General features: G+C 45.2%; 1 protein-coding gene across 1 annotated transcript; it reads left to right on the forward strand.

Annotated features, from left to right (window-relative positions):
* Nucleotides 1-989: 989 nt before the first annotated feature.
* Nucleotides 990-10,588, forward strand: ldhd (lactate dehydrogenase D). Its single transcript, XM_034534049.1, has 11 exons — nucleotides 990-1,123; nucleotides 3,127-3,239; nucleotides 5,247-5,388; nucleotides 5,722-5,863; nucleotides 7,251-7,410; nucleotides 7,511-7,710; nucleotides 8,251-8,379; nucleotides 8,483-8,610; nucleotides 8,922-9,012; nucleotides 9,566-9,677; nucleotides 9,853-10,588. The coding sequence occupies exons 1-11, from the start codon at nucleotides 1,031-1,033 to the stop codon at nucleotides 10,031-10,033; spliced, it is 1,491 nt and encodes a 496-aa protein (XP_034389940.1). The 5' UTR covers nucleotides 990-1,030; the 3' UTR covers nucleotides 10,034-10,588.
* Nucleotides 10,589-12,549: the final 1,961 nt, after the last annotated feature.

The raw sequence follows: 12,549 nt of genomic DNA on the forward strand, positions 1-12,549 counted from the left end.
TTTTAAGGTACCCATCTTGAATGTATTAATGCCTGTCATTACATTGTATCCAAAAGAAGTAATAACTTTGTCATACCATAAATTTGGATGTCTGAATATTTCAACGTTTGTGTGTCCACAACAATTCAGAGGCAAATATAGTCTGTTTTTCTTCACTGCATTTACATGACAACTTGAGTTACTTTGTAGATTCAGATTCCATTCCATTATCCAAACCTATCCGTTGGGTGAAGGCAGGGTTCACCTGGACAGGTGTCCAGCTTATCTCAGAGCTCATATAGAGACAGACCACCATTCACGGGACATTTGGAGTCTCCAGTTAACCCGAGCTGCATGGACTTTGGGCAGTAGAGGAAGCCGGAGAACATGAAGGGAACCCACACTGCCACGGGGAGAACATGCACACTTTAAACAGATTATTAAGACAACATATAATTAACAAATACATCATGATGTATTATTGTAGGTTAAGATACCCAGCAGTGTATATAGCTAATATATTCTTATTTACAGTCTGTAATACCAGCTGCAACATTTAAGTGATAATCAATAATGCATCACTAACTATAATGTACTGATATCATATACAGAATATTGTGAAATGGGCCATTCTGTGTAATTCATAATTTTACTTTTGGTACTTTAAGCACATTTTGTTGCCAACACTTTTTGTACTTTTGCTTTAGTAAAATGATGAAAACTTGTAACATAGTCTTTTTTACATTGCAGTATTGCTACTTTTACCACATTAAGTTAAAGATCTGAATACTGCTTCCACCACTGCTTGGGTAGGGGTTACCTGCAACATTTAACTTGACTGTACCAAATCAAAGATAAAGAGGGGTAACTAATAATATAAACAATCAGAATTTTTACAATAAAGCATGTTCTGTATGGTTGTTTTGAATTAAGCTTTAAATCTTTATTAGTTTTGTTTTGTTCTGAAATGAATTAACCGGAAGTCCTGCGTGGTTTCGGGGCCGCCAGTCGGTGACATAGTTCGGTGACATAGTTCGGTGACAGTTCTAACATGTTGCTCGGCTTGACACCGAGCCGACGGCTGCTCCCCGGCCGCCACTGCCTGCTGCAGTGCCGCCGCCTCAAGACAGAACACACCGCCAGGGTGAGTAATGACGGGGTGTCTTCAGCCTGTTCCTCGGCCGCTCACAGTGGCGTTATGTTAGCGAGCAGACTGGCAGACATTGTGTTGCTCTGGTGTTTCCTCGTGCACCTGTGCCCCCCCGGATCAGTGTTGTTGATGCGTTCAAGTCCAACTCTTACCATTTTAGTGCGAAGTAAAGGAATTCTTCGTATTGTGTTTTCAATATCCATATTGACTGAACTGTAATAAAAGGTCACGCTCAGCAGCTGGAGCAGAGGGCTGCAGGAGCAACCCACCTTTTAGTACAGCCAGGTGGCAAAGGTGGTCTAAAAGGTGAAGGCAATGTAAATGCACCTTAAAGCTGCATGCTCTCCAGTGTCCACCAGGGGTCAACTCCTCTGGTTGTATAGAAGTCTATGCTTCATGTGTTAAAGCTGCATTCTCTCTCCTGACCACCAGGGGGCGACTCCTCTGGTTGTATAGAAGTCTATGCTTCATGTGTTAAAGCTATATTCTCTCTCCTGACCACCAGGGGGCGACTCCTCTGGTTGTATAGAAGTCTATATAAATGACTCTACTTCTCTTGATGTATTCCCTCAGTAAACATTGTAAACATTAGTATTTGGTCTCAATCTCTAGTTTCAAGTCTTCTTCAATACAGCGTGATGTTCATTTAGTAAATTATGGTCATTTAGAGTCAAACAGACCATAAAGCAGGGGATGCTTTAGGGCGGGTCTGACTTTTTCTGTGTTTTTGTTTAAGAACTTTGACCCTTTCACGGTGTGTTTTCAGCCCATAAAGGTTAATTGGTAACATTTATGTCCCCTAAAAGTGTCTTTCTCAGTGTCTGCTTCGCTTAGCTCCACCCAACTTTTTGTTGCAAAAAAACCCAACAAGATGGCGACGGCCAGAATGACAGTCCACAAACTAACAGGTGGCATCATGTCATCTTTTCAACAGTCCATTCAATTTTCAATTCAATTCAGTTTATTTTGTATAGCCCAATATCACAAATTACAAACTCCCCTCAGAGGGCTTTACAATCTGTACACATACGACATCCCTGACCTTTGACCTCACATCGGATCAGGAAAAACTCTTCAAAAATAACCTTTGAAAGGGAAAAAAGGGAAGAAACCTTCAGGAGAGCAACAGAGGAGGATCCCTCTCCCCGGATGGACAGATGAATAGATGTCACGTGTACAGAATGAACAGCATTTACAAAGTTACATAAACACATTACATGAATATGACAATGTATGAATGGAACTCCAATCCATGAAACAGAAGGAGGTAGAGAGGAGGGGGGGGCGGGGCATCAGCAGGGCCAACGCGGGAGGCCGGCTCACCAGCATCAGACACCTCCAGGTCCAATGGACCCTATGAGACGTGAAGTCACAACGACTCCGGGGGAGGAAGCAGAGTTAGTAAGGTGCAATGGAGAGATGTAAATTCATCCATAAGGAGAAAGAGAAGAGGAGAGAGGTGCTCAGTGTATCCTAAAACATCCCCCAGCAGCCTATAAGCCTATAGCAGCATATCAAGGGGCTGGACCAGGGCAAACCTGATTCAGCCCTAACTATAAGCACTATTAAAGAGGAAAGTCTTAAGTCTATTCTTGAATGAGGTGACTGTGTCTGCCTCCAGGACTGAAAGTGGAAGCTGGTTCCATAAAAGAGGAGCTTGATAACTGAAGGCTCTGGCTCCCATCCTACTTTTTAGGACTCTAGGAACCACAAGTAGCCCCGCATTTAGTGAGCGCAGCTCTCTAGTGGGGCAATATGGTACTACAAGCTCCTTAAGATATGATGGTGCATCACCAATCAAGGCTTTGTAGGTGAGGAATTCCACCATTCTTCCATGGTTTGGAAGAAGTGTCACATGTCCTCTCTCATTAGAGATGATTCCCATTTTCATTGTACTGTTCTATTGGAGTGTGACATGTTATATTCCATCTCTTCCTCCTCTCTCTCTCTCTCTCTCTCGGGATGATGACTTGCCCTCCATCGCTGTGTCTGCGCAGAGTGGTGTTCTGGACGGCGTGCTGTCTGCATTCAGGTCGATTTGTGGCGAGGACGGCGTCTCATTGGGGGAAGCAGTCAGAGAGCAACATGGCAAAGACGAGTCCGTCCACAGGTCAGTCCGTCCCCCTCTGACAGTCGCTCATAATATAGTATGATGAGAGTGTTTGAAATAATATTTTTAATTTTTCAATTCAGTTTATTTTGTATAGTCCAATATCACAAATTACAAATTTGCCTCAGAGGGTTTTACAATCTGTACACATACGTCATCCCTGACCTTTGACCTCACATCGAAAAATAAAACAAAAGCTTTAGGATTAATGCAGTCAACCGATTTAGAGTTCACCATGAGGGCCCTCTGCAGACCTTCTGAGCCCTTTATGAACACTTTCCAGAAGTCTGCATTTCTGCGATACAGCTAAAAAATACAATCTTCGATTTTTCAATCCACTCACAATTTAAATTGTTATTCAAATACAGTTTTTATTATTTTATCAATGAAAACGATTTCCAAAAGCAAACAAACAGGATGTAAAACGCCACTTCTTCTTACACGAGAAAATGATTCCAAGCAAAACTCTGAAACAAGAACAGCTGGTCCACCTTAAAAGTCATCCCTCCTTAAGCCGTTGCTCACTTCGGGGTTAAGCCCTTCACTTTAATCACGAGCAGGACACACAAGCTTGGTTAATTTATTCTGTCCACACACTGCTACATCACTGCTGACCTCATGGTGACCGTCTCACACACTCATTCTCTCCACCACACACCCTTTAACGGACACAGCCTACACATTAAGTTATTAGAGTTTTGCAATACACCGACGGAAACCCTGCTATGAACTCTGGGAGCTCGGGGATGCAGTGGTGGTTCTGTACTGTCGGACTGTTAGAGTGAAAACCTTTTCATTTCTCATCATCCTAAACAGGAAGCAACCTCTGGTTCTGTTGCATTCTCTCTTCTGACCACCAGGGGCGACTCCTCTGGTTATATAGAAGTCTATGACTGGCTCAGTGAGCAGGGTCGTCCTTCAGGATCGGTGGTTCGATACCCGGCTCCACTAGTCCATGTCGATGTGTCCTTGGACAAGACACTTAACCCCAAAATGTCTCCAGTAGCTGTTCTACGGTGTCTGAATGTTAGTTACTGCTGATGGACAGGTGGCACCTTAGCCCCTCCCATCAGGGTATGAATGGGTGTGAATGGGTGAATGATGTGATGTAGTGTTAAACAGCTTTGAGTGGTCGGAAGACGAGAAAAGAGATAAACAAGTACAGGTCCAACCATTCATGAGGAAATGACTCTTCTCTTGATTTATTCCCTCAGTAAACATTGTAAACATGAGTTTATGGTCTCAATCTCTAGTTCCAAGTCTTATTCAATACAGAATGATGTTCATTTAGTAAATGATTGTCCATTTAGAGTCAAAGAGACCATAAAGCTGGGTATGCTTTAAGGTGGGGCTACAAGCTGATTGACAGGTCACTCCTCCTCAGTCCAAATATGGTCATTTTTGTTCACCGGTTGTAAAAAGTCAAGATGGACATCGAGGCTTCAGAACATCAGTCCACAAGCCAGTGGGTGATGTCACGATGACGACATCCACTTCTCATATAACCTCAATGAACTGATGAAAGTCAACCCGCTGTAATTTCAAGCCCTTTCACACAGTCTCATTTCCCAGGTGACGGTCAGGTTTTAAGGCCCTATGGAGGGAAACCACTTGAAAGAGGATCTCAAGTTTCAGAGTGCAAAGTGAAACTAGAGTTGGATCATTCTCTGCGAATGACGTCACACATAGTCATCCCTTGTTTATATGAAAACACTGATTTGTTTCTCCAGAAACACTGATAAGTACAGCTGTAACGATGCAGCGGGGCCTATTCGACACCCTTCCCATCATCCCGTCCCCTTCATGTCTGGTTGGTATTTGCACGCAGACGTGTCCTCACATGGACCTCCATCACGGCACCAGTAGGCTCGACGGGGTTAATGCTCGCTTTAAACGGCCATCACTCATGAACAAGACGGTTCCCTACATATAGTAACGAAGGGCTCTGTGGCGCGGACGAATACGGAGAACAGGGAGTGAGCGAGCGTTGCTTTTGCTGCCGTCCAGATGTTGCCCCCCAGATGTGGTGCTGTTTCCCCGTTGTGTGGAGGAGGTCAGCGCCCTGGCCAAGATCTGCAGCCGCCATCGCCTTCCCATCATCCCCTTTGGCACTGGAACAGGCCTGGAAGGAGGAGTCAGCGCAGTCAAGGTGAGAGAGAGAGAGGGAGATGAGGAAAGGTGGTTCAATGCTTCCTTTCTGAGCTCCTTTAGCATAGGAAACACTGGACCTTCCTTCTTCAAAGGAAAGGAGATAATGCCGCCCCACAATTCCTTGTAGAGGCAACATTTAAAGTGTCCCACCATTCTTGAACAGGTTCAACAATTATTTTCATACAGTCAGAAAGCTAAAAATAAACAGTGACAAGCATTTTGTTTAGTATAGTCACAAATTGGTGAAATGACAAAACAAGAATATTACATTTTAATGACCAGTAAATATAGCAAACTGTCCATGAGCAAAGTGTGTCTCTTGGGTCCGTAGGGCGGCGTGTGCTTCAGTCTGAGGAACATGGACCAGGTTCTGGATCTCCACCAGGAGGACTTTGACGTGACGGTAGAGCCCGGTGTGACTCGGAAGGCCCTCAACGCCTACCTGCGGGGCACCGGCCTGTGGTTTCCTGTCGGTCAGTGAGCAGAACACCGGGAAGGACCGGTCACCCTGACGCTTAGAACGGCAACGTTACATCTGTCCTGTGTCTGGGATTTCAAGAGCGAGTAGTGTTCAAGAGCGTTGAGTGGTCAAGAGACTAGAAAAGAGATAAACAAGTACAGTCCATTTACCATTTGTGATATTGACAGGCCGGGAGGTCACTGGCCTCAGCTTAGAAGGAAATAGGCAGCGACATCTAGCGGTACAGGAAAGGAGGAGGAGGAGGAGGAGGAGGAGGAGGAGGAGGAGGAGGAGGAGGAGGAGGAGGAGGAGGAGGAGGAGGAGGAAGTTTGACACACACAGATTCAAGGCAATTTAAAGGACATTTTAAATTCGTGGACATATTGATACAATATGGTTAAAAAAATATCATAATAGTAAGCTATATCTATACAATTAATTCTAATCATATTAGGTTGTAAAATAACAAGTCAACATTTACAAATTCCGTACAGAATTAGCTTCTGTGCTACATGTCAACTGAACATGACAGGGTGGACATGTGATTGGTTAGAAGTCAATCAAATCAACCCCCAACAAGAAATCCGCCGACACGATCGCAATGATTGAACGAATTGAAAGCGGACCGCAATGCAGTCTGGTCATCAGGTTGAATTGGGGATTGCTGCGTGGCTCACGGTGTCCTCCGCCTCGTGCACTCCCCGGTGTCCTGCTGTGACACGCAGCTTCCTCAGCGTCGCCCTCGGTGACCGAGGCCCGCTGCGTGGCTGGCAGAGCTCCAGCCGGCTGGTCGGTCCCGGACGCCAGCAGCATCAATCTTTCCCCTCCGTGTCCCCGATGGTTAGTCGCATCAAAGGCAAGACGGATGGCTTCCATTCTGGCGTCCAGCGAGGACGCATGTGACTCGATGCAAGTCTCCTCCACGCTGAGAGCATTCCGTCTTCTGTGCGAGTAAAAAGGTGGAACTGTCAGTGAAGCTGACACTGAGGAGGATCATTTGACTCATCCATGTGCTGTTATGCAACAAATAGACTTTATTTTATCGATTTCTAGCTGACATTAAAGTCATTTAGATGCAGATTATGTGATAAATATGTACTCAATGTACGCCATGTAGTCTTTTACTACAGAACAAGCTCACTGAGTATATTCGATATTTAACCCCTAGATCGAGCACACTAATATTTTTTTAATCAATTTAGTATTTTAGGTCGGGCACTGCGTCATGTTCTACAGACTAAAGATAACAACAAATTACACCATAATTGAGATGTTTTGTCAATGAAAATGAGAATAATAATGATCACGCCCTCTTTTATCACACATCATATTGCATTTGTAATACCGGTTCAAATAAATAGACAGTGTTGTAGTGGGTCACTTTTCTTTTGCCGTCTCAGACCCCGGGGCCGACGCCTCTCTGTGCGGCATGGCGGCCACCAGTGCGTCTGGCACCAACGCAGTGCGTTATGGAACCATGAGGGAGAACGTTTTGAACCTGGAGGTCGTGCTGGCTGACGGGAGCGTCGTTCACACGGCCGGGATGGGCCGGCGTCCCAGGTACGCATCGGGCCATTTGGCCCCCGCAAATATGGAACGACGCCCGGCGCATCGTAAACCCCCCCCCCTCTCTTCTCTTTATGTCTTTATGGATGTGTAGGAAGACGGCTGCAGGCTACAACCTGACCAACCTGTTCGTGGGCTCAGAGGGCACCCTGGGGATCATCACCAAGACCACCTTGCGCCTGTACGGCATCCCGGAGGCCACGGTGTCGGCCGTGTGCTCCTTCCCCTCCGTCCAGGCGGCTGTCGACAGCACGGTGCAGATTCTGCAAGCGGGGGTGCCCGTCGCTCGCATCGGTGAGGAGGCAGCGATCTGTACTTCGACTGTGCTGGTGGCCACAAATACATTGAGGAAGAGGAGCTTTTCTATTTCTGAGAATCTCGATAAAGAAAATCAAACTTTTGAGCGTCTGTGCGTGTTGTATTTGCTGAAAGAGGAAGACATCTCTCCAGTCTTTGTCAGTATGCCTCTTTCTTCACAGCTTGTGGTCCAGACTGAAGGCGCAATTAAATAGCAGTTGACATGTGGCGGCATCTGGGAGATGAAAAGAGAAAACAAGGAAGAAATGAAAGCTTATTGATCTCTTACAAACAATTGGTACCTGCAGCAGGAAGATGAAATGTATCCCAACATTAGCTCTGCAAATAGAATCAGTGTCTGTCATTGGCAGTTGTAAAAATCTGTATTTCAGCGTGAAGTAAAAAAAGGTCATAGGAATGATTTAGACTCATCACACTGACTGTTGTCTGTATTGTCTGTGTTGTCTGTGCTGTCTGTGGTGTCTGTGGTGTCTGTGGTGTCTGTGGTGTCTGTGTTGTCTGTGTGACGTGCCTCAGAGTTTCTGGACGACGTGATGATGGACGCGTGCAACAGGTTCAGCTCTCTGTCCTACGCCGTGACCCCGACTCTGTTCCTGGAGTTCCACGGCTCCGAGGGCAGCTTGGAGGAGCAGGTCAACACGGCCGGTGTGTGCGTGTGCAAACGATCGTGGATTCCCCAAACGAATAAAGGTCGTACGGGTCACGGGAGTTTTGCAAAATGAAAAACATGGCGTGTGTGTTTCCACAGAGGACATCACTCAGAGTAACAGCGGGTCGGGTTTTCAGTGGGCTAAAGATGCAGAGACACGGGAGCGACTGTGGAAAGCCCGTCATGACGCCTGGTACGCCAGCCTGGCTCTCAGGCCGGGCTGCAAGGTAAAGACAGGCGCATCATAACCCTTAAAACACAAGCGCAGGATAACAATGACAGTGTACACTAGTGGGATGAGTAGACGGAGCAGGCTCAGGGACAAAGATGCTACATGTCACCACCTAAAGCACTCCACATGTCAGACGGCTTGTCCAATCGGGGACAAAAGCCCTGTTTGTGGTTACGGTGAGGGTGAGGTTAGGAGAAGGCTGTGCTGTGGTGCTTATGGTTAAGATTAAGGTATGTCTCCAGGAAATAAGTGTGTGTGTGTGTGTGTGTGTGTGTGTGTGTGTGTGTGTGTGCGCACGCCCCACAGGCTTATGCCACAGATGTGTGTGTCCCTCTGTCTCACCTGCCTCAAATCCTGGTGGAGACAAAGGAGGACCTGATTGAGAACAGGCTGACGGGTGAGTGCACTGCAGAGAACAATATCAATGCTGCGCACGTGGACTGTTAATAAAGCCAATAATGCATTATTGTGATATATTATTGCTACAGATTATTCACAAATAATATTTACTTATATTTGTGGCTACCCAACAGGTAGGTAGGTTTTCCATAGCTATTCTTTTCTTTTCTTTTCTGGAACACACATGTAAGTAGCCGGGGGTTCACCAAAGCATTGCCCATGAGCTCTGGGTGTCTTCCAGGCTGCTTTCATGAACGGAAGTGAGAGAAAAGAGATTGGTGATCCATGTATTAAGTCTGATCCATTTAAATAGTTTTCTCTCCTATATTTATGACTCGAGAACAAGTGGAAAAGGTTTTGCCAGGAACTCTTTTCCCACATGTTTCAAGCATGAAATAAAGTACATTATCTTGGCAAAAACTTAGTTTCACCAGTTTTGTTGTTGTTGGGCTTCCATTGACTCCTCATGAGAGAGAAGATGGAATACAAGTAGAACTGATACTGTGTCTCCCAACCTTAACGAGTGTGCACGCTGTCTGCTGTACCTTCAGGTCCCATAGTGGGTCATGTGGGTGATGGTAACTTCCACTGTCTGATGGTGGTGGACCCCGGTGACCCCGAGGAGCTGCACAGGGTCCACCTCTTCGTCGAGAGACTGGCCAGGTAATAAGAACCCCTCGGACACTTTGCCCTGACGCTCACCGTGAGTCCAGTTTGCTTCAGCCAGCCAGGTCGACAGGCCCCTCAGATATTGTGAGATCACTAACGAGGTGTGTGTGTGTGTGTGTGTGTGTGTGTGTGTGTGTGTGTGTGTGTGTGTGTGTGTGTGTCTCTCCAGGCGAGCCCTGGCCATGGACGGTACGTGCACAGGGGAGCACGGAGTGGGCTTAGGGAAGAGAGCGCTGCTGTGTGAAGAGATGGGACCCGTGGCGGTCCAGCTCATGCAGCGTCTCAAGGACGCCTTCGACCCGAGGAACCTGATGAATCCTGGGAAGATTCTACTGCCAAGAGAGCTATAGGCCGCATGGCGAAAGTCACCGCGAATCTCATCACTGATTCGCCCGTGGCTTGATCAGAGACTGATGTCACAGTGACGTGGCATTTTCAGAGCATATTGCACATGAGGTGTTTTCCTTCTTCTGGACGGGACGTAACGGCAGAGGGATCGCTTGAGTGACAGCCAAAAGGAAGGCCGTTATTTCATCCGGGATTGTATGTAATTAAGCGTTGACATCAAAAGCACAGGTGTTACCGAGCTGGATACCAGCCACCGCTCATTTCCTTTCTTTACACGTGTCCTGCTGTGAGGAGTCAACATGTCGGCTGTGAGGAAAAAGGCCTCCAGGTCTCTGGTGGTTTTATGGTGTGTCAGGTGTTCACTCCTCCAGGTTGGAAAAGCAATAAGCCTCTGATCTACAAAATCAAGAAAATCAAGAATGTTTTGAATGGATCTGTATTTTCGTTTATGCAAACATTTCCCTTTTACTTGTTTTTATTATTGAAATTAGGGCCGCTCGGTCTGGCTGAGTAATTTACAAAAATTCCCAAAAAACAAATAAAGAACTGACTCTGCATACCGGGACCATTTATTATTTGATATCAGGTAAAGATACTGCTCATGGCTAATTTTCTACTTCAACTTCCTGTTTTTAATCTGGTCTACATACCAATAGAACCTACAGGTCATGATCCTACAGTCGCCTGCTTCTGTGACCTCTTTGGTGGGGGGGGGGGGGCAGGATGGACTGCACTGTGGAGCACAGGAGGCAGAAAATGACGCAGCAGAATACTGTCAGACTCATCTCCACCACATGTAGATTTTGGAATTATCATTATCATCATTATTATTCTACCTCCCTGTAGTGGTGAAACCCTGAATAATATAACTATTGCTGAATGTTGGGGAGACACGATGCTCAGAGGCTCTTTCTGATGGCACTCAACAGATTGCTGTCACATCACGGTCCCATGGACATTGATCTGGACAGAAAAGGGTCGCGCCAGCTTAGTCCACCAGACTGGTGTGTGTATCTTGGCTGGGTCCAGCCGTGCTGCAGTGAGGCAGTAAAACTGTGCTGCGCCACCACAGAGTGTCAGCATCGCGTCGCTGAAGCTGGAGACAGACTGTGGGACGGCCATGCAGCAGAGAGGGAGGATTCAAATGTTGTAAACTCATTGGCCTGTAAAGACGGCCTGAGCTTGCAGCCACTAACTGAACATTGAGAATGGAAGAACCATGCACAGCCACTGAGATGCAATAAAGTCTCTATTTAGCAAAGTCATATTTGACTTCATTACATCTCTCACAGTTTAATTTCCTTTATTTCATAGTTAATGATCTATCTGAGCTTCTAGTGCCAGTGTGGATCAGTTTAAAGGGTTTGCAGAGACGGGCACATGCAACCTGCAGGGATTATATATATTATAATTACTTATATTGGTGTCAGTGAAATCGGTGAAGGGCATTATGTTGTAGAAGATGATCATTATTTGACTTGTCAACATTATTTAAAAAGCAAAGTCTCCATATTTTATTTGAGCCACTTTCTTATTTCTGTGGTTATACTATGATGAGTAAATACATTTCTTCTAGTCTTAGAGACCGCTCAGAGCCACAGGCGGATTATGAGACAATGGGTACAGACATAAGCCCCCCGCCACCTCAGCAAAACACAGTCTTTATGTTGTCTACCTTCTTTTATGTTGTTTTGTGTCTCTTTGTAGTTGTTACGCGTCACTTTGTGGTAATTCTTTGTCTCTTTGTAGTTGTAACGGATCACTTTGAAGTAATGTTCTGTCTCTTTGTATTTGTTTTGTTTCACTTTGCAATTGTTTTGGTCTTTTTGTAGTTGTGTTGTCTGTAGTTGTTAAGATTGTTTGTAGTCATTTTGTGTTTATTTGTTGCCATTTTGTAGTCCTTTTGTGTCTCTTTATAGTTGTTGTTTTGTGTCTCTTTGTAGTTGTTTCGTGTCTCTTTGTAGTTATATTGTGTCTCTTTGTAGTTACCTTGTGTCTCTTTATAGTTGTGTTGTATCTCTTTGTAGTTGTTTTGTGTCTCTTTGTAGTTGTTTTGTGTCTCTTTGTAGTTGTGTTGTGTCTCTTTGGAGTCACCTTGTGTCTCTTTATAGTTGTGTTGTGTCTCTTTGTAGTTGTTTTCTGTCTCTGTAGTTATCTTGTGTCTCTTTGTAGTTGTTGTGTGTCTCTTTGTAGTTTTGTTGTGTCTCTTTGGAGTCACCTTGTGTCTCTTTATAGTTGTGTTGTGTCTCTTTGTAGTTGTTTTCTGTCTCTTTGTAGTTATTTTGTGTCTCTTTGTAGTTGTTTTGTGTCTCTTTGTAGTTGTTTTCTGTCTCTTTGTAGTTATCTTGTGTCTCTTTGTAGTTGTGTTGTGTCTTTTAGTAGTCATGTTGCCTCTTCATAGTTGTTGTAAGTCTTTTTGTGTCTAGTTGCAGCTGTTTTGTGTCTCTTTGTAGTTGTCTTGTGTCTCTTTATAGTTGTGTTGTGTCTCTTTGTAGTTGTTTTCTGTCTCTTTGTAGTT

The sequence above is a fragment of the Cyclopterus lumpus genome, chromosome 6 (genome assembly GCF_009769545.1).
Source record: "Cyclopterus lumpus isolate fCycLum1 chromosome 6, fCycLum1.pri, whole genome shotgun sequence".
NCBI classification, from domain to species: Eukaryota; Metazoa; Chordata; class Actinopteri; order Perciformes; family Cyclopteridae; genus Cyclopterus; species Cyclopterus lumpus.

Bases quoted from the DNA above. Each gene is read 5' to 3' on its own strand.
- ldhd (XM_034534049.1), top strand. From the start codon at position 1,031: ATGTTGCTCGGCTTGACACCGAGCCGACGGCTGCTCCCCGGCCGCCAC. The intron at 5,864-7,250 runs GTCAGTGAGCAG...TTGCCGTCTCAG, and splicing joins CGGCCTGTGGTTTCCTGTCG to ACCCCGGGGCCGACGCCTCT. The intron at 8,380-8,482 runs GTGTGTGCGTGT...GTGTTTCCACAG, and splicing joins GGAGCAGGTCAACACGGCCG to AGGACATCACTCAGAGTAAC.